Source organism: Gnatocerus cornutus, chromosome 9 (genome assembly GCF_029298725.1).
Source record: "Gnatocerus cornutus isolate USDA-ARS CGAHR chromosome 9, icGnaCorn1.1, whole genome shotgun sequence".
Lineage (NCBI taxonomy): Eukaryota > Metazoa > Arthropoda > Insecta > Coleoptera > Tenebrionidae > Gnatocerus > Gnatocerus cornutus.
Genome location: NC_142241.1, coordinates 13,598,126 through 13,619,125, shown reverse-complemented (window position 1 = coordinate 13,619,125; position 21,000 = coordinate 13,598,126). Strand labels below are relative to the sequence as shown.

Below are 21,000 nucleotides of genomic sequence, written 5' to 3'. Positions count from 1 at the left end.
TGTAGCCAATCCCGAAGCCGAACAGAATTTGAAAATTGGTAACTATGGACAAAAACTATCATCCATTGGTCAGTTAAGCATTAGACTCTCGTTGCCTAGGAAATTGGGATGGCCATTTACTCCACTTCTCGAATAAGCTTTTGGGATTGGTTGTTAACTTTTTATCAGTTCTCGAATACTAACTATTAAACTTAGTCAATTTTTGTTTTGAAATTTACCATGTGTATTGCTGTCGGCACCCTCTCTTGCTCTCTGGGGCGCGAATTCTGGGACACCCTGTATGTATGAAATGGAAAATATTCAAAATTTTTAACTCGGCTTAAAGACGAAAACTTCTAAAATTCGTCCCTGTTGCTCAAATAATTTAAGATTTAGCACAGACAGTCAATAAGTCGAAAATAGTAATCTCTCCAAATTTCATTGTCGTAGCCTCAAAAATAAATACTAAAATTACTGGTCCGAATGGAAAATATTGGAAATTTTTGGCTCGTTTTGAAAATAAAATTTTCTAAAATTCGTCCCTGTTGTTCAAAAAATTTAAGATTTAGCGCAGAAAGTCAGTAAGTCAAAAATAGTAATCTCTCTTAATTTCATTGTCGTAGCATCAAAACTACCAAAATTACATGTACAATGGAAAATATTAAAAAATTTTGTCTGATCTTGCAAATGATTTTTTTTAAAATTCGCCAAACGTCAAACCTCACCTCTAAGAAGGGGTGTTTTAGGCCTCAAATTGCACTGACAGGAACCGCAGATTTACGTCTTCAGTTGTAATCATCAGACTCTGAAATCGTTTTAGTTATTAATAAATAGATAATTTCCATATTAATCAGTCTTATCGTAATTATCACATTTTTTGCACGGCGAAGTGTCGGTGTCATATGAGAAAAAACTTGTGAAAATTTCATCAGAAACTCATTGGTGGCAATCAGTAATCATCACTAACCCAAACAAAATATTATTAAAATAATTAATAAGAGATTATTACGGTTATTGACCGGGCTAATGAATGAAGCGAAAGAATGTCACGTAAAACGTAAAGCCACCCCTAAAATAGGGTGGTTGGACCAATGAGAAGAATCTATTATTACAATTTGGGGGGTGCCTCTTTAATAAACGGATATTTCCGTGTGAAAAAATGTAAACAAATAATTGTGAACTTGCACCGGAAATGATGCAACCCTTTGCAATGTTATCAGAGAGAAACAACAAACTTCCCAGGCTGAACCCTTTTGCGTTACATAACGAGATAAGGTCATTAATCTCCGAATGCGGATTTTTATCGCCCCCCAAAAAAATGCCCTCGCACTCACTTCTCCAGCTAGATAACTCCTCAGACTAGTTTATTGTTTTTCCTATCTTCATCAGCAGATACCATTTGAACCTAAGTGTTAAAAACATATTTTTACAATAATTAATAAACAAGGGTAAACCACCTTTGACATGATGAAAATGCGATTAAATTGAATATAAAAGTACCACCGTCCAGCATGTCTTCACATCAGCCACAGCCAACAAGTAAAAATGAAGTTTCTTCTTCTTGCCAGCTTCGCCCTTCTTTGCACTGCTTCTACAGTGTACAAGAACAGGAACATCACCGTTGACGACAATGGTACCATCTTGATCACGTCACCTACTGGTAAGCGAGTCGCCATCACCAAAGAAGTTGGACTTAACGGACAAGGAAACATCGAGATTGCCATTTCTGGACCTAACATTCCTACGAAGAGGATTCAGGTTGACAACAACTGGCAAGAGGACAACCAGTGGTATGGTGACGAATACAGAGCGAAGAGGGGATCCTCCAAGTCTAAGCAGAGCCAAGGAGATGTTCTTTCGGGAATCTTGGGAGAGTTTCAAGGCCCAGTCAGCGATGCTCAATACCAAAGTCTTTTGAAGAGGATCTCTGGAGCTGTCGCCAACGGTGAGATCAGCCCTCAGGTCTACTCTTTGCTCCAAGGATTGGAACAACCTGGAGTGTCCCGTGGCTACTACCCTCAAGGAGATTCTTTGTATTCTTTGTACCAACGACCATCGTACATCCCTTATGCCAACCCCTTGTTGACCAGGATGTTGCCTTCAAACTTGATGGCTAACCAACAGTTGTACGGACGGTACTTGAGTGGTTACCAATCTCTTCCTCAGAGCACATACTATTCTAGGTAAGTCTCTTATTTCAACACCACAAAAGAAACTAATTTTACTGTAGATATCTCAGTGGAAACCCTCTTTTGAGACAACTCATCGGCCAAAACCAATTTGTCTCCGGCGTACAACCCATCCAAACCATCCAACAAAGAGAACAAGCCATCCAACAGCTGGAAGAAGTAAAAGAACAACTCCAAAGAAACATCCAATCCATCGAGGAACTCAACCAAATCCAAGGTGGAGGAGTTTCCGGTGTCCAACAAGCAATTGAACAACAGCAAATCGCTCAACTCTCCGAAGTCCAACAACTCGAACAACAAGAACTCGGTCAACTTGTTGACACCGTCCAACAATTGCAAGGGTATGGATACAGTAGAGTCCTTCCTCAAGTGAGCCAGTATGGACAGTCGTACGGTTTGGGAAGAATCGGACAATACGGCGTTCCATCTTACAGCAGCGTTCCTCTCAGTCTCCAACGGTTGTTGGGAGTCCCACAATATGGACAGTACGGACAGTACGGGCAATACAAAGGTGTAAGCTCTTACTATGACCAACCTTACGAAAGATACAGCTTCTACCAACCTTACGGAAGCTACAGGTCTTACCAACCTAACTACATTCAAGGTTACAACACGGTTCCTCAAGTTCAAGTTTATTAAGATGGATTATAATCTGGTTTAATGGTCTCTAGTAACGTGTTATTGCAGTTTGGGAATAAATTCTGAATATTATTGTTGTGTTTTATTAAAAATTGAAAAATTGCGACCGCAACAAAATTTAATTTGTTAAGGCGCATCCACCATTAAGGTGTGTACAAAAAATGAGATAAATTGCTTCTCGTGGAAGAATCTGACTATGTTAATTATAAATTATGTAAGAAGCGAGCTAATAATAGTGTTTGTATATCATTAGCGAGAAAATCTCCAATGCTGGTATTTCTCTTATGGAAAATTTCCGGGTCGCACTAGTCTGTCAGAAATATTCAAAATCAGCGAGTGTTGGTGGACAAAATGAAATGAAAGAAAGCGACATTTGTGTTTAAACAAACATTTTTCAAGTGCTTTTTAAATTTCCACAAGATTAAAAAGTCATTTTTTCTTGTGGCTGATTTGTTGCATCTAAGCAAAAAGGATACTTATTGTCAGACGTCTTGAAAATGAAAATTTCTAAAATCCGTCCCTGTTTTCAAATTTAAAATTGGACACAGACACTCAATAAGTCGAAAATAGTAATCTGTCCAAATTTAATTGTCGTAGCATCAAAATTACCAAAATTAAAGGTCCGAATGGAGAATATTCAAAATTTTTGACTTGTCTTGAAGGCGAAAATTTCTAAAATTTGTCCCTGTGGCTCAAAAAAATTAAGATTTAGCACAGAAGTCAGTAAGTTGAAAATAGTAATCTGTTCAAATTTCATTGTCGTAGCATCAAAATTACCAAAATTAAAGGTCCGAATGGAGAATATTCAAAATTTTTGACTTGTCTTGAAGACGAAAATTTCTAAAATTCCTCCCTGTTGCTCGAAAAATTTAAGATTTAGCACAGACAGTCAGTAAGTCGAAAATAGTAATCTCTCTAAATTTCATTGTCGTAGTGTTAAAATGGAAAATATTGGAAATTTTTGGCTCGTCTTAAAATGAAAATTTTTAAAATCTGCCCCTGTTGCTTAAAAAATTAAGATTTGGCGCAGACACTGAATAAGTTGAAAATAGTATTCTTTTCAAATTTCGTTGCCCTATCTTTAAAACAATGAAAATTACTGCTCCAAATGCGAAATATTGGAAATTTTTGGCTCACCTTGAAAATGAAAATTTCTAAAATTTGTCTCTGTTGCTTAAACAATATAAGATTTGGCACAAACAGTCAGTAATTTTAAAATAGTAATCTCCCCAAATTTCGTTGTCCTAGCATTAAAACTAAAAAAATTACATTTCCGAATGGAAAGTATTCTAAATTTTTGGCTCGTCTTAAAAATGAAAATTTTTAAAATCTGGTTCTGTTGCTTAAAAAAAAATTAAAATTTGGCACAGACCGTCAGTAAGTCAACAAATAGTAAAATTTCCAGATTTCGTAGTCCTAGGATTAAAACTACGAAAATTACAGGTCCGAATAGAAAATATTCGAAATTTTTGGTTCGTCTTAAAAATGAAAATTTCTGAAATCCGTTCCTGTTGCTCCAAAAAATTGGCATTTAGGAGACATAACTAATAAGTCAAAAATAGTAATCTTGCCAAATTTCATTGTCCTAGCATCAAAATTACCAAAATTGCAGATCCGGATGGAACATATTGTAAATTTTCGGCTCAACTTACAAATGAAAATTTTTAAAATCCGTCCCTGTTGCTCAAAAAATTTAATATTTGAGACAGTCAGTCAATAAGTCTAAAATAGTAATCTTCTCAAATTTTATTGTGCTATCATTAAAACTGCCAAAATTACTTGTCCGAAAATATTCGAAATTTTTGACATTTTTAAGATTAACACCCATTTCAGTGTTTTTTATAAAGTAAAGCATTCTGACCAAAAGTTTCGTAGAATTTGGGTGAAAAAATGTGACCCACTTCAGTTGAAACAACTCATTTTTATTGATTTTATTATCACGTCAGAAAAGCTAGTTTTACGTATTGTGTACCCAAATCTTGCACCACTCCTCGCCAGAACATGTATAATGCAATTTTTCCCGAGAACCAAGAATATTCATATTATATAACCGTTTGGACAAGGTTTTTTACATGACGTGATTCTTCAGAAACTAGACATTTAACTCAACATAGGATTTTCCCAACAAGAAAAATGCGTTTTGCGGCAAAAACCACCCATTTATCAAAACTTCCTGTACAAATCATCCAAAAATCTCGCCTCCAATCCGCTTAATTTTCCATAATTCTCGGCCAATTAAACGCACATTTGTGCAAAGCGGAACATCCGCCGTCACCTCCCAGACCCCAGTAAACACAATTTCTCTGTTTGCAACTCAAACATTACTTAAAACCTCGCTTTGCACCGTCACAACCAGTTTACCTTCAACTCCTCAAAATGAAACTCTCATTGCTGTCTTTAGTGTCGTTAGCTAACTTCATCGTCGCTCACAGTGAAACCATCAAGTGTAAAGTTGTTCCTTTCGAAACCAAAGATGGGATTTCCGGCACGTGCTGTGTTTTCTTCAATAACGCGACTTCGAAGTTTCCACAAGAAGAAGTGACACAGCTGATCCATGCCAACAAGTCAAGCAGCGGAAATGTGGAAAAAGAGGGAAGACGACTAAATGGGACTAAGGAGGATGCGGCTGCGGGTCATCAGCAAGGTGAGGATAAAGTGGTGTTCAATGATGGACAGAAGAGACCGGGAGAAGAGGCGAAATGGGTGGAAAAGAAGAATGTTTCGATTCAAACGAAGAACGCGTTTGATATTCAGAGTGGATGTCCTCAAGGACAATTAAAGGACCATAACGGGGACTGTTCGGAGCCATTTTAGAGAGAAATGTTTCATTTTTAAATAAATGATTTAAGGGAATGTCGTTGTGCATGTTTTTCTAAACTCCACGCCTAAATATTGATTTATTATCTATGAGAATTTTTTTTGAATTAAAGAAAATGTTTGATTCATTAAATTTTGAGTTGCAGTTGGCTTTGAAAACAAAATTCAGGTCACTTGATAAAAAGGCCACTTGATAAAAAGTCAAAATGCATGGCATGCTTAGAATTAAAATTTAATGGATATAATGGATTTGATACCTATCAAGACGTCTATAAAAGCTTTGTCATGTCATTTTAGTCATTATTTTAATCACATGTGAACTATATTCTAGGCCATTTTAATAACAATTTTTATATACGATAAGAATGGCAAGAAAAGTCATTATGGTACTCATAAGTTGTCGTGTACCGTATTGAGTAGTTACAATCCGAATGGCATACAAAATTTTATCTGCTAGCACAAAATTATACATATATGCGTAATGTAGTCCATTACAGTCCTAGGGCTGTAATAATTGTTATGCTGACATTTATTTTAATAGCATCGATTAAAGATATTAAAAATTACTATTTTATATATTTCGGCATTTATTTAATTAAAAGTACCATCTATGTTGGTTCGTAATCGATTTTTGGTACCTATTTATTATAGCACGATTTTTGGTGTCAGAATAAATGTCACTAAAAATTGTTTTTTGAAGATAGAACATTCTATACAAAAAATTAATTTCCCGGAACCAATAAATATGCGCTTAAAAAGTGCTTATTTTCTATTAACATTCATGTTGTTAAAAATATCTTTATGACCGCGTTGTTAAAGAACAATTATATGACCTATTTTAGTTGTTTAATAAGCTCTATTACATAACTTCTTGCATAATGAAAAAATGCGTTATTAAAGGAGCATAAAGTACTCATTATACAACTAGTTTTATAATAAATAAATAAAATAAAATATCTCCTATAATTTTTAGAAAATTTGATATAAAGTCCACCCATTTCTTATAATAAAATAGTAGGATTAAACCCAAAAAAAGAATTTATTCATTGGCTCGCATTATCGTTATCATTGCTGTTTTTATCATAAAAAACGCACCCACTGCCAACTTGATCGTAACCATTCATTCATGGGCTACAAAACTCTCATATATTTAAGCTAATTAAAAATTATGGGCAAAAAGAATCAAACAATATAATTTTGTTGCTCTAGCGTCAAAACCGAATGGAAAATATTGGAAGTTAAAATACTGGCTTGTCTTAAAAATAACAATTTCTAAAATCCGGCTCAGTTGCTTAAACAATTTGTAATTTGAGAGAGATAGTTGGTAGGTTAAAAATAATAATCTCTCTAAATTTTATTGCCGTAGCGTCAAAATTACTACAATTGCAGGTTCGAATAGAAAATATTGAAAATTTCTGGTTCGTCTTGAAATTGAAAATTTCTAATAAAATCTTTAAAATCTGTTGCTTAAAAAATGTAAGATTTGACACAGACAATCAATAAGTCAAAGATAGTAGTTTCTCCAAATTTGCAAATGGTAAATCTTGGAAATTTTTGGTTTGTCTTGAAAATAAAAATTTTTAAAATCCGTCCCTAATGCCCACAATATTTGGGATTTAAAACAGACACTCGACAGGACATAGCTACTAGTCTCTCCAAATTTCATAGCCTTAACAATAAAACTATCAAAATTACATGTCTGAATGGAAAATATTGTAAATTTTGAGACGTTTTGAAAATAAGAATTTTTAAAATCCGTTTGCGTTGGTCCAAAATTTACGAATTATGACACATAGTCACATAAGTAGAAAATAGTAGTCTCTCTAAATTTTGTTGTCCTAGTATCAAAACTACGAAAATTACAGCTCCGAATGGTAAATATTAGAAACTTTTGGCTCATCTTGAAAATAAAAATTTCTAAAATCCGTCTCTGTTGCTTTAAAAATTTGGGATTTAAGGCAGACAGTCAATATGTGTGAAAATAGTAATCTCTCCAAATTTCATTGTCGTAGTATTAAAACTACCAAAATTACAGGTTCGCATGAAAAACATTGGAAATTTTTGGCTCGTCTTGAAAATGAAAGTTTCTAAAATCCGTTTCTATTGCTTAAAAAGTTCAAAATTTGGCACAGATAATCAAAAAAGTTGAAAACAGTAATCCCTCCAAATTTCGTTACTCTAGCTTCAAAACTACTAAAATTACAACTCCGAATGGAAAAGTATTAAAAATTTTACGCTCGGCTTGAAAATAAAAGTTTATAAAATCCGTCTCTATTACTTAAAAAAAATTGAGCTTTGGAACAGACAATAAACAAGTTACTAATAATAATCTCTCCAAATTTCATTACCGTAGCGTCAAAACTACCAAAATTGCAGATCCGAATGGAAAATGTAGGAAAATTTTGGCTCGACTTAAAAACGAAAATTTCTAAAATCCATCTCTGTTACTGAAAAAATTTGGGCTTTGGAACAAACAATAAACAAGTGATAAGTAGTAATTTCTCCAAATTTTATCGCCCTAACATCAAGACTGTTAAAATTACATGTCCGAATGAAAAATATTGAACATGTTTGGCTCGTCTTTCATCCTAATTCCTTTTCGTGCGAAATTTGTCACTTTTGGACCCTGTTATGTAAATATTAATTCCTGTAGTCGTTCCGCTCCACTAAAATGCCACTTTTCTAAACTTATCTTGTTACCTCTAATTCCATTAGCACCGTCTTAGATATTCACGATTCTGAGTTAACATATTTTAATAACTATTACGTCAAAAAGAAAAAGACAGAAACAACACAAAAGTATTATAGAAAACGAGATAGGAAGACACTAAAAACCATTTCCCATTCCATCCCACATCTATCGCGGAATAGCCTTGCATTATGACATTGTGCATATTCGTGTACCGGAACACAGAATTTTCCGTGAAATAACTCTAATTAAAGTCGTTTCCTTTCACTGAGTCCGACTCTGCTCTCTGTTTACAAAAAATTCAACTTATCACAGCTCACGATAATCTCGTGCAAATAAATCTTTCCTCGTACAGATATCGAATTCCAACGAACCTGACACTTTTTACTCCGATAATGTGGTTTCTTCAGTAGCAGCGAGTTCTATGGCTTCGAAAAATGGCCGATCCGACCATCCAGACTTTCTGTTGCCATCATGGAAATGGCACAGATATGGCCGTTACAATTATGCAAGAGTTTAACACTGATGCGTACAACGCCGTGTGTCTCTTCTCTTCGTGTCTCGGGATCTTCGGCGCCGTTTATCAGGTGAGAAAGTGTCTTTGTTTGCTCTTCTAAGTGTGCTTTTAGATCCTGCCAAGACAGGAGTTCTCGAATCGCCACCGATGGCTGTCGTTCTCCGCTGAACGAGGGAGAAAAATCATAGTCTGGTTGGCTATAGCGGACCTCTTGGCGTCTTTCGGTAAGCCCGCGTTATCTCAACTGATAAGTGTTAAAAATAAGCCTAGGAGTGTTCGCAAGGTCGACGATTTGGATGAGTTACAAGAATATCATGCCGGCGGTGGAGGACGACTCCAGTGTGGTTTTCTGCGCCATTTCCTCAGTAAGTCGGTGGTGGAGTTGGTGGCGTCTTATTGTCTCTTCCAGGCGTTGATCCAGTATTTTTACACCGCGACGTGGATATGGACGCTGATTTATGCCATAGATATGCGGTTCATCCTGAAGGAACAAGCTCCCAGGACGTTTTATTACCACGTGGTGGTGTGGGCGCTCCCGGCGGTGCTCACCATAACGGGATTGTCGCTCCTGTATTATCCAGACGCCAAGTGAGTTCTTCAGATCACCTCTACCACACCTGCAAGTTTTTTTCAGCTGCCACACCAACACGTCCTTAAGATCTGCAATCCTCCGCATCTTACCGAATTACATCGCGACTTACGCCCCCATCGCCACCGTCATGGTCGCCAATCCGTACCTCTACCGTCACTCCTCCAAAGACATGGAGTACATCATCACCAGCGCCTCCGGACAGTTTACCAGTCGTGAAAGAGAGATCCTCGACGCCATCAAAATCAAATTTTCTGTGATAAATTTCGTGTTTTATTTGTGTTGGCTTCCGAACCTCCTCAACGGAATCCTTCTGTGGACTTTGTGGTTTGATCTACCAGCAGAGTGGATCATCTCTTTGTGGTACATCATGGTAAGAAGACAACGGGAGTTGATGGAGTGTTAATTGTTTTTTTTTAGGCGTTCATGAATCCTCTTCAGGCGCTTTTTAACTGTATGGTGTACAGGAGGTGGAGAAATGGTTCTGAGAAGATTATTCTTCCGTGGAGGAAAGTTGAGGGGTCGTTTCCAAGTGCGCGGAGTGGGAATGCCAGTCAAGATTCGTTAACCAGCAGCGCGAGGGAAGAAATTCTTCCGCTGTTACGTAACGCGCAGAGTGTTAACGGTTTTAGAAGCTATTGGTGATCGTTTTTTTTTTAAATTTCATGTGTAAATTATTATACAACATAAAAATTTACAAAACAATAAGACCAATCTGTCGTATCTTCACAGGAAATTTTTGGCTCGTCTTAAAAATAAATTTTTTTAAAATCGCTCCCAGTTGCTCAAAAAAATTGGGATTTGAAACAGACAATAAACAAGTTACAAATAGTAATCTGTCGAAATTTTATTGCAGTAGCATCAAAATTACTAAAATTACAACTCCGAATGGAAAATATTGGAAATTTTTGGCTCTTATTGAAAATAAAAATTTCTAAAATCCGTCTCTGTTGGTCAAAAAATTTAAAATTTGGCATAGACAGTCAATAAGTCGAAAATAGTAATCTCTGTAAATTTCATTGTCGTAGCCTCAAAATTACCAAAATTACAGGTCCGAATGGAAAATATTGCAAATTTTTGGCTCGTCTTGAAAATAAAAAATTCTAAAATCCGTTCCTGTTGCTTAAAAAATTTAAGATTTGGCACAGACAGTCAATAGTTCGAAAATAGGAACCTCTCCAAATTTCATTGTCGTAGTATCAAAGGTACCAAAATTACAGATCCGAATGGAAAATATTGTAAATTTTTGACTCGTTTTGAAAATAAAAATTTCTAAAATTCGTCCCTGTTGCTTAAAAAATTTAAGATTTGGCACAGATAGTCAGTAAGTTGAAAGTAGTAATTTTTATAAATTTCGTTGTCCTAGCATCACAATTACTAAAATTACATATGCGAAAGGAAAATATTTAAAATTTTGGCTCATCCTGAAAATGGAAATTTCGAAAATCCGTCTCTGTTGCTCAAAAAATTTTAAATTTGGTATAGACAGTCAATAAGTCGAAAATAATAATCTCTCCAAATTTCATTGTCGTTGCTTTAAAATTACCAAAATTACAGGTCCGAATGGAAAATATTGTAAATTTTTGACTCGTTTTGAAAATAAAAATTTCTAAAATTCGTCCCTGTTGCTTAAAAAATTTAAGATTTGGCACAGATAGTCAGTAAGTTGAAAGTAGTAATTTTTATAAATTTCGTTGTCCTAGCATCACAATTACTACAATTACATTATGCGAAAGGAAAATATTTAAAATTTTGGCTCATCCTGAAAATGGAAATTTCGAAAATCCGTCTCTGTTGCTCAAAAAATTTTAAATTTGGTATAGACAGTCAATAAGTCGAAAATAATAATCTCTCCAAATTTCATTGTCGTAGTATTAAAGGTACCAAAATTACAGATCCGAATGGAAAATATTGTAAATTTTTGACTCGTTTTGAAAACGAAAATTTCTAAAATCCGTCCCTGTTACTCAAAAAATTTATGATTTTGCACAGGCAGTCAATACCATGTAACTCTAATGGGATTAGAAGCTATTGTTGATCGTTTTTTTAAATAATTTAATGTGTAAATTATACAACATAAAAATATACAAAACACAATCAATTTTTGGTCTCGACTTCCGACGCGTTCTTTGCTTGTAACTTTTTTATTTTAGCTTTAAGACCGTTCTGTCGCATCTTCACAGTTTCGGACGGCCTCTCCTGACCGCGCTTCTTCAACTCTTGGATCCTACAACCAAAATTACAATCACCCGCCACTGTTTGACATTCCTTACTTTTCAGTTTCCATCCTGATAATCTCTTTCTTTAGAATGTCTTTAAAGTCCTCACAAAACGGCAGCCACAACTCAAAGAACGCGTTTGGAGGAAACTCCTCCAGAGCTCCCTTCTTCGGTTTGAACAGATAAAACTTCATGGTTTCCAAAAACTTAACTTTGCACGTCTCCAAATGCTCGAGTTCGGTCGATAACTGCTTCTTGGACGTCTCCAAGAACAGCGTCATCTTGTCTTTGAAAGGCTGCAAGTTTTCGGAATTTGACGCCTCGACAACTTTCTGCGTTTTCTTTTCGCACTCTAAAAACTCATTTTATAGTGGTGACTTCTTCGGAGCGTCTTACCAGAAAGTTGCTTCTCTAGTTTCTCTATTTCCAGCTTCACCTCGTCGAAGTTGACGGCTGCAGCTCTGCGAATATCTCCAGGTTCTGGTACGGGCAACGCCATCGTCAACTCAAACGGATTTTCGTATTTCTTCAAGTAAACTTTCACGATGTAATGCAGAAGCGTCATCTTGGAGTCTTTGGATTTCACGTCTTTCAACTTCGAGAGGATGTCAAGACCGAAGCCGTCGGCTTGACCACGCGACATGTTGCCTCCATTCATGTAATTCCCAAGTGTTAGAATGATGGAGAGAACTTCTTTGAGCTCCACGTTGTGTACCAGAAACTACAAAAGAAGTTGTGATTGGAATGGGGGTGTTGACTGGCGTACTTCACAGATCGTCTTGATGTTGGTAAGACTGTGTTCGATGGTACTGATGAGGTCGTCGAAGTTTACTTGGAACATCAAGCACCAGATCCTGTCAGCGAAGTTCGATACTTCCGACAGGTCGTAGAGGAACTGCTCCGGCTTGTCTAGAGGAACCTGCGGGTTGGTGGTGAGGTGCGACTTTATAAGTTCCAGTTCTTCAGGAGTCGCTCTCTGGAGGAACAATCTTCACAAACCAAAGAAACAGTGATTGATACTTACCACTTCGTAAATCTGTTGGAGCGCCTCTAAACTAACAATCGCCGTGTCAAAATTATAGATCGCGGTTTCAATCTCTTGGAACTCAACGTGCAAACTCCGGGCTAAAATTCCAACGTTTTGGGATCTCTTGCTGTCCAAGAGCTTCACTGCTTCGACTTTCGTCTTCTTCTCTTCTTTCCTCACCGTTGATTTTCTTGTGATGACTTGCCGGGAGAATAAATCCGAGAATTCGGTCAAATCCGAGAGAGGGACTTCGTCGATTTGGCTCCAGAGAGCTGTTGAAGGAGAGTCAACAGCGTCGGCTTCCACAGGGGCGATGATTCTGGTCCAGTACAGCGGCTTCATCGGGACTTTTGGATTTAGAGTCGCTTTTCGGAGTCCTAGAAGCAGAAAATTAGTGCTGTTCGCATAAATTTGGCGCACGAAAAGCTGTGGAAGCGCAGAGATGTGGACCACCTAGTGATAGTTAAGATCTGCTGGAGGCTCAGAAACGCTTTGGAAGATTGAATTTCTGAGGCTCTAGAGAGTTTGGTACAACAGTTACTGAAGTTTTTCCCAATGAAGCTTGAAGCAACGAAGCACTGAAGCAATAAAAGCTTCTTACCTAAGGAGATTGGAACAGGAGGGACCACTACTTCAACAAAAAAGTGCTTTCTGAGTAAAACAAAACAACATTAGTGACAGACGACAGATAATTACCCGCTTTTTGTCCCGACCAACCCCCGACTGGCGGCGGGGGCAGCGGTGCCGGCCCTCCAGGAACCGGAGGCGGCGGTGGCGGTCCCCCTGCCATGGGAGGAGGTGGCGGGATTCCACCACCCATCATCGGTGGCGGGGGAGGAGGTGGCGGCCCGGCCCCCATCATCGGCGGGGGAGGAGGTGGTCCGGCCCCCATCATCGGAGGCGGTGGAGGTGGCGGTGGCGGCTGTGGCGTGCTCTCGGCTATTGGAAGTGGCGGCGGCGGTGGAGGCGTGACACTAGGGAGCGGCGTGCATGGCGATGTGCGTTTCGTTGGCGGCGGCGTTGGCACCGCGCGTTCCTCCAACATGACCTCGATGGTCATAGTGGACGAATCAGAAACTTGTGAATTCGTGCTGGTTGATTCGTCTGTACGTTCTGGTTCCTGAGTTTGCGTTTGTGCTTCTTGTGCTTCACTGTCAGTCTGCACCATTTTATTTAAACTAGTATCACAGCTCTTAAACACTTTGTCTTCTTCAACGGGAGAACTGAAGTCTTCCACGGTTTTCATGGTCAAATTCTGGATCTCAATCATGGTTTTGTACTTGTCGATTTCTTGCCTAAGTCTGTTGATCTCCTCCTCCAGAGCCAAAATTTCAACATCCCTCGCGGAAGTCTTAAATTCCTGGTTTCTCGGTTCTTCTTCTGGTGTTTCTGTTGCGATAAGTGCGTCGGTGGTGCTCGCCGACAGGAACACGTCTGATGGTGAGGTTGGCGGCCACGAAACCATGCTGAGTCTTCCCGGCGTCTGAGGAATGGACATTGGAGTTTCTGCATGCGTCCAGTAGTACATACAGTCGGGCTGCAACACCTCCATTAACCCAAAGAAAGATTTTCTTTAAACAAACCTTGAAGATGTTGTACATCGGCACATCTTTATCCGGAATCTGCCGCAACACTCCAGCAGCAAGAAGATGCGTGCAGAATTGGACAGTTAACAACTTGAGCTCCCGACCGCTGAGCAACTGCCATAGATGGTGTTCTTCATTGAATTCCGACAGGTACCAATTCACCAACATGTGACCTTAAACGCAAAAGTGGAGTCATCTAAGGATGTATGGGTTGGTGATCACAGCATTCAATGAAATTTATAACGCATAGCTAACGAGGACGGAATTTTATTTACAAAGAAACGAAAGTGATTTTACCTGAACGGTTCGCTCCCCCGTCGGCGACAACCATCTGTCTGCAGGTTTATTTTATTATCATCGAGATTAGGCGTTATCAAAATTCTTTATCTACATCTATAGAGATAACATTCTTAGATATGCAGATTTTACACGAAACGACCGATGAAGAGGGTCTTCAGCATGGACTGGGGATTTTTTGCTTTCACGATGAGAAAAAGAAAACGGTGGGGTAAAAAATTGTTTGCTTTCTAGAGGATCTGTGAAGCGGCAACCGCGGAATTAGAAATGCGTATCGTGCAATTATTGCTTCATTTTTAGCTTAACATGCTCTTTAACTGTCTTATCAGTGTGATAAATCTCTCATTAACACATGTAATGGGTTACGAGCTCACGTCGTAAATTACTTCAACAGTTATGGTTGGAATTGGATGGTTTTACGCCAAAAAGAACGTCTTAAAGCGAGTTTAGTTTAGACTGTTTTAGACTGTCCTAATTTTTTCCTAATTTTAGATTTTTTGCTCTTCTCTAAGTATGAAAAATTCTAAAATTTTTGTTCCCTCAACTTTTTCAACTTTATTAAATTAAAATTTGTAATTTTCGAAATTTTAACGCTACAAGGATGAAACTTACGGAAATTATTTCTTTTTTATCGCTTATTTACTGAGTTTATTTGAAAATTTTCAAAACAAAATGTACTCACTTTAGGAATTTTGATTTTCAAATGGAACTAAATTTTTCTTTTTTTTTATTTAAAATTTGTATTTTTGGCAACTTTAACACTACAGGGATGAAATTTATGGAGATTGCTACTTTTTATTCGTTTATTAACTGTGTTAAAATCCAAACTTTCGAGCGAAAAACACCGATTTTAGAAATTTTTACTTTCAAATCGAACAAAATTTTTCAATTTTATTCATTTAAAATTCGTAACTTTAACAATTTGAACGCTACAGAGATGAAACTTAGGGAAATGATTACTTTTTCATCGTCTATTCAGTGTTTAAACAAAAAATTTTAGAACAAAAAACACCTATTTAAAAAAAATACCTTAAAGTCGAACGAAAAATTTTGAATTTTTTCAATTAAAATTTGTAAATTTGGTTGTTCTAGGGCTACCAAAATGAAATTTTTGGAGATTATTATTTTTTTCATTGTTAATTAACTGTGGTAAATTTTAAAACTTTAAGGCAAAAGGGACCCATTTTAGAAATTTTTATTTTCAAATCAAACCAATTTTTTTTAATTTTGTTGATTTAAAATTCGTAATTTTGGCAATTTTAACGTTATAGGGATGAAACTAGGGAAATTATTACCCTCTCATCGCTCACTCACTGTGTTTAATCGAAAAATTGTAGAACAAAAGGCACCCATTTTAGAAATTTTATTTTTAAGTTAAACCAAAAATTTTTTATTAATAAAAATTTATAAATTTGACAGTTTGAACGCTACAGGGATGAAATTTCTGGACATTTTCACTTTTATATTGCTATTTACTGTGGTAAAACTTTGGAGCAATAGGGATCCATTATAGAAATTTTAATTTTGAAATCGAATCCAAATTTTTCATTGTTTGGCAATTAAAATTCGTAACTTTAGCAATTTTACCGGTACGGGGATGAAACTTATTACTTTTTTATTGTTTATTAACTTTTTTGAAACTTTTGGGCAAAAGGGACTCATTTTAGAAATTTTTACTTTGAAGTCGAACCAAAAATTTTGATTTTTTTAATTAAAATTGGTAAATTAGGCAGTTTTTCATCGTTCACGTTTACTTTTTCATCGTTAATAAATTGTGCTAAATTCTAAAACTCTAAAGAGAGACTCATATTAAAAATGTTTATTTTCAAATCAAATTAATTAAATTTTAAGTTCGTTCTACAAATCAAAAATTATAAATTATCTTTCATTTGGTTCAAACTTCAATAATTTTTTGACCGTAAAAAATTACTCTAAAGAAGGGATCTACTAATTTTCAATGTTCTAAACACTTTTAAAATGATGAGTCCTCGAATTTTTATTGTTTGAGTTCAACGTTAAATTTCTCGCTTGAATGTAAATTTTCAATATTGAATTCCTGTTTTAAAGATTTCTAATTTAGTTCATGTAAAAAATGAATCTAAAATAATGAACCGACGAATTTTCATATAATTGACCTATAAAAAATAACAAAAAAAAATCTAAATTTCCCGATAGCTTTTCCGTTTAAATATGCAATTTAATTAAATATGCACAGTCTCACTTCAGACTTGTATTGATTCCGTAGAAAAACGTTTCTATTCAAAACCATGAACTTATCTCTGACAGTATTTTAAAAAATCTATAAAAACTACCAATAATAATAATTATTGACCCTAACATTGTCATTGTCATTGTGCATTGTGCATTGTTTTCTTTAACATGACCAACCTTCAAATTTTTCGTACAACTGAAAATCCAGCTTCTCTGGTACGAACTTAGGCTTCGTAATTTTCGATTCAAGCTCTGACTTGTTCAAAGTCAACGAGGCCACTTTCTTCAAGACGACTCCATCCGGACTCAATTTTATAGGGTCAACCGGCACCGACATATTTCTTTTATACTCCTTATGACCTAAAAAATCCGTTAAAACAAACCCAAAACCCCAAAACTCTCTCCACTCACTGGTGGTAAAGTCATACTCCGACTCCCTCTTCGCCAACTTCGAAATCTTCTCATCGTCGTGTTGCACCTTCCTCTTCAACGTCCCTCCATCTTCATCCTCCTTGTTGACAACTTCGACGTTTTCAGAAACGAAACTCTCATTCGGGTCGCTGTCTAGACTAATCTGGCTGGTTCTAGACACCCCGAGTTTACTCAACTTCTTCGTTTTCTCTTCTTCATGTCGCGTGCGATACTCATTCAACTTGAAACTGTTAAGAGTGAGATTGTGAAGGAACTCTTCTTGCGTGGACAAGTTAGGCACTTCCACCTCCAAGTTGACGCTCTCCTCACTGTAGTAACATTGGTTCATCTCCGTGTTAAACCCGATTGGTGTCTGAGGATCCGTGAAATTCGAATCAGAACTCGACGGTGGTGTCTTCGTTTTCTTATCGGTTTCATTGAGCTGGTTGACTTTGCACCAAGAGTCGGTGACGATAAGTTTTTTTTGTTCGGGCGGTTTTTCCTCAACCACCACGCTGGTGAATTGGGAAGTGTCGACTTTCCCACGCTTCCCGAGGATCTTCTTCAAGGGTTTCACTTTACCTTGGGATTTGGAGGACTTGGGCTGCTTGGGCTCGGCCTGGATGTTCCCCATTTCGCTAAACTATTCTAATAACAACAGCGGTAAACTCGAAATGAACAACAAAAGCGTATTTATAATCACATTGCACTAACGCACTAGCTCGGTTAGAATCTACATTTTTCACGCTATTTACTAAATATCACAGTTTTTATTTGAGGAGAACGACACTTCGGGTTGAGGGAGCGCTGCCGCGCATGACCTCAACATTTCATCGATCGCCGAGCGACAGAGAGAGGTCTGAAATTTTGAATGACACTTTCGGTTTTCGTTGCACTGTATCAGCATTTCAAGAGATAAAACGGGGTCGTTCGAGGTCGCTTGTATTTATTCTTTCCTCCAACAAAAGAACTGTGCGTAAATAACTTATCGGGGGCCAAAAATAGACTGCAAGACTTGTAATTTCTAATTTCACACGAGTTTGTTTGCCTCTAGTTTGATTACATTTTATTAGCTAACTCTGTTGACTTATCGCAAGTTCACTTTTCTTGAGAATTTATCGCAAGTTTTGTTGGTTCGTCGCTAACGAAGGAAATGTCAAGCGACGGAAAACGGGAATTTCCAAAATTGGAAATTTTGACAAAAATGGTGGAGGCGCCGGGTTTTCATCTAAAGAAAACTCTCTTTTTATGGCTACTTTTGGTTTACGAGACGTGTCTTTTATTTCGGTCTCTTTAACGATGAGCAAGAGAATTCCTCGGTACTAACAAGACTCAATTCGGCTTGTTAATAGAATTGTCAAGTTCAGAGATATTGGGTTTGTCGGCACAAAATCCACTCAAAATTCGAACTGAATGTGTACGTGGCCACAAATTGCCGCATTTGAGATCGATTACTTTAAATTTGGTCTAATTTCACGCGTAATTTTCCAAGGAATTCAGCGGTGTAGTCAAATTTCAGCTGCGGGCACAGGTTGCTGAAATATTGGAGTTTCCGAGTATGTCAAAGTAGCAATATTATCACGTTTCTCTTATTATATGTGGAAGATTTTCTCCTGTTTATAAAAAAGTGTTGAAATACAGTGTGATTCACGTTAATTTACGACGAGCATTAAATGCAATTATACGTCATTTTTCCTGCAGAGAATTTGCCGATTTACAATGAAGAAATTGTAGCAATGAGCAGAATTTGGAAGGGATAAGTTAGGTACCTGTAATGAATAGTTGTCAGTTTTGGTGAATAGATGGCTCCAGGGCACTGCTAATAAAATGGTATCAAGTGGTTTGCTTACCTGAATAAAATTGTCTTTTACCTGCATTTGAAGACACACTAACACTACCACTACGCAAAAAAAACAAACTCTACTTAAGTTACTACTTTTTACTCACTTCTCAAGTGTGTAAAATGTAAAAATCTTGCTTTAAAAAAAGCAAATTTTACACGCTTATTTCTGCTTCATACAAAATTAGAACTATTTCGAGCAACTGTCACTTTATCGCCTGTACTTCTTTTGTTTTAAGAGCCACTAAACTGAAATTTCTAAAAGTTACTACTTTTAACCTTGTACTCAAGTATGTAAAATTTCAAACCTGTCTTTGATAGGAACAGATTTTACACATTTTCATTTCTGCGTCATAGAAAATTCGAGCAATTTCGAGCTACTGTCACTATATGGCATGTATCTCTTTTGTTTTAAAAGTTAGAAGTCTATAATTTTTAGGAGTTACTACTTTTTATATACTTCTTAAGTGTCTATACTTTCAAAATTGTACGTTTAAAGGAACAGATTTTACACGTTTTTATTTCTGCGCACCACAAAGTTTTTAAAGCATGTGTTACTTTGTGGTCATTATTTTTGTGTTTTTTGAGTTACAATACTGTAATTTCTAGGAGTTACTGCTTATTACCCAGTTTTTAACTGTGTAAAATTTCAAAATTGTACTTTAAAAGGAACAGATTTTACGCGCCTTCAATTTTTCGCCATACAAAATTAGAACATTTTTGAGCTAGTATTACTTTCAGGCTTGTATTTCTTTTATTTAAAGAGTTAGAAGCCTGTTATTTCTAGGAGTTACTACTTTTGACTTATTTTTCAAGTGTGTAAAATTTCAAAATTGTTCATTGAAAGGAACAGATTTTAGACGCTTGCATTTCCGCACCATAGAAAATTAGAACATTTTTGAGCAAGAGTTGCCTAATGGCCCTTTTTTGTTTTAAGAGCTGGAAGACTGAAATTTCTAGTGGTTACTGTCTTTTCTTTTATTCTCAAGTGTATAAAATTTCAAAATCGCATCTTAAAAGACACTAAGTTTACAGGGCGCTACGTCTGGAACAAAAAAAAAATCCGTGTCTTCCATTTTAAGAGCTACAACCTGGGAAATTTAAAATTCCTGATGTGGACTGGACTTCGAAGTATAATAACTGACGTTTTTTCGGCAGAATTTCCCAATAGAAAATTAATTTGCACACTGGCATAAACTTGAAATGTTGCTCCAGATTCTTACTATTCTACATGAGTTCAAAGAAATTGGGCACTTAAGACTTTGATTCTTATTAATAAAAAGTTTAAACGGTTTGGGTGAAGATGGTAGATTACCCATTAATAAAAGTATTTTTCCAGTTCGGGAATGTACGATTTATTAAGAGTTTTTTTTCTGAAAAAAATTATCTAACTTTCTACAAACTTAATACCTTTTCAGATTTTTTTTTTAATTGCTTATCATCACCTTTTCTGTAGCTTATATAAAATAATAGAAAATGGGTAAGAAAAAAATAATTTCTTTATTGGAATCAGTTGTGTTTCGACTTTTGATAAAGACGGTCGTTTCAGGAATTTGTGCTGTTTTGAGAAAAATTCTTGCAAGGTAAAGCACTCGCCTACATTTATTTATACACACATTGAAGAGTTTTCAATTTAGAGAAACGTTAGGCGCGTTTGATTGTCCATTTTTTCGGTTCAATAGCGGTGACAAAAGCAGTTTAATAAAAATATATGTATAAAAAAGGCCACACTAGTAAACCTTTGTTGAAATATGCCTTGATTGATTTTCTTTCTGGAGGAAATATGACAAATTCGCTAAAAGTCCTGATGTAACCCAGACATCTTATTGCATACTTAACAAGGAATCAAAATCAGCGTCCCAGCGAAAATCAAATGATTAAATTTTGTGGCATAGTGAAATCAGTGCTTCATTATTTATTATTTAGGCGTGTTCGGAGTTTCGTTTTAAAAATTCGAAATTGTTAAGTCTGATTATTGCAAGGCAGTCTA

General features: G+C 36.4%; 3 protein-coding genes across 5 annotated transcripts; 2 read left to right on the top strand and 1 right to left on the bottom strand.

Moving 5' to 3' along the window:
• Window positions 1-1,503: 1,503 nt before the first annotated feature.
• Window positions 1,504-2,879, top strand: LOC148169000 (uncharacterized). Its single transcript, XM_088045289.1, has 2 exons — window positions 1,504-2,162; window positions 2,210-2,879. The coding sequence occupies exons 1-2, from the start codon at window positions 1,525-1,527 to the stop codon at window positions 2,805-2,807; spliced, it is 1,236 nt and encodes a 411-aa protein (XP_087901415.1). The 5' UTR covers window positions 1,504-1,524; the 3' UTR covers window positions 2,808-2,879.
• A 5,662-nt stretch (window positions 2,880-8,541) lies between these two features.
• On the top strand, window positions 8,542-10,133 carry LOC148168999 (G protein-coupled receptor 143-like). The gene is made up of 6 exons (XM_088045156.1): window positions 8,542-8,900; window positions 8,943-9,054; window positions 9,101-9,195; window positions 9,240-9,418; window positions 9,465-9,792; window positions 9,840-10,133. The coding sequence occupies exons 1-6, from the start codon at window positions 8,751-8,753 to the stop codon at window positions 10,062-10,064; spliced, it is 1,089 nt and encodes a 362-aa protein (XP_087901282.1). The 5' UTR covers window positions 8,542-8,750; the 3' UTR covers window positions 10,065-10,133.
• A 1,330-nt stretch (window positions 10,134-11,463) lies between these two features.
• capu (formin protein cappuccino) lies at window positions 11,464-18,015 on the bottom strand. Of its 3 annotated transcripts, XM_088045155.1 has the most exons (10): window positions 17,171-18,015; window positions 16,937-17,119; window positions 14,249-14,424; window positions 13,362-14,202; window positions 13,267-13,293; window positions 12,663-13,042; window positions 12,405-12,614; window positions 12,035-12,359; window positions 11,693-11,990; window positions 11,464-11,646 (listed from the first exon to the last, which is right to left on the bottom strand). In XM_088045155.1, the coding sequence occupies exons 1-10, from the start codon at window positions 17,802-17,804 to the stop codon at window positions 11,517-11,519; spliced, it is 3,204 nt and encodes a 1,067-aa protein (XP_087901281.1). In that variant the 5' UTR covers window positions 17,805-18,015; the 3' UTR covers window positions 11,464-11,516. The 3 variants fall into 3 exon arrangements, with proteins under 3 accessions (XP_087901281.1, XP_087901279.1, XP_087901280.1); XM_088045153.1 differs by having other exon boundaries at window positions 16,937-18,015; XM_088045154.1 differs by lacking the exon at window positions 13,267-13,293 and having other exon boundaries at window positions 16,937-18,015.
• Between the last annotated feature and the right edge of the window lie 2,985 nt (window positions 18,016-21,000).

Bases quoted from the DNA above. Each gene is read 5' to 3' on its own strand.
- capu (XM_088045153.1), bottom strand. From the start codon at position 17,804: ATGGGGAACATCCAGGCCGAGCCCAAGCAGCCCAAGTCCTCCAAATCC. The intron at 13,043-13,266 runs GTAAGAAGCTTT...TTCTGCTTCTAG, and splicing joins TCCTGTTCCAATCTCCTTAG to GACTCCGAAAAGCGACTCTA. The intron at 12,615-12,662 runs GTAAGTATCAAT...TTGTTCCTCCAG, and splicing joins TCCAACAGATTTACGAAGTG to AGAGCGACTCCTGAAGAACT.
- LOC148169000 (XM_088045289.1), top strand. From the start codon at position 1,525: ATGAAGTTTCTTCTTCTTGCCAGCTTCGCCCTTCTTTGCACTGCTTCT. The intron at 2,163-2,209 runs GTAAGTCTCTTA...ATTTTACTGTAG, and splicing joins CAGAGCACATACTATTCTAG to ATATCTCAGTGGAAACCCTC.
- LOC148168999 (XM_088045156.1), top strand. From the start codon at position 8,751: ATGGCCGATCCGACCATCCAGACTTTCTGTTGCCATCATGGAAATGGC. The intron at 9,196-9,239 runs GTAAGTCGGTGG...TGTCTCTTCCAG, and splicing joins TTTTCTGCGCCATTTCCTCA to GCGTTGATCCAGTATTTTTA. The intron at 9,793-9,839 runs GTAAGAAGACAA...GTTTTTTTTTAG, and splicing joins TCTCTTTGTGGTACATCATG to GCGTTCATGAATCCTCTTCA.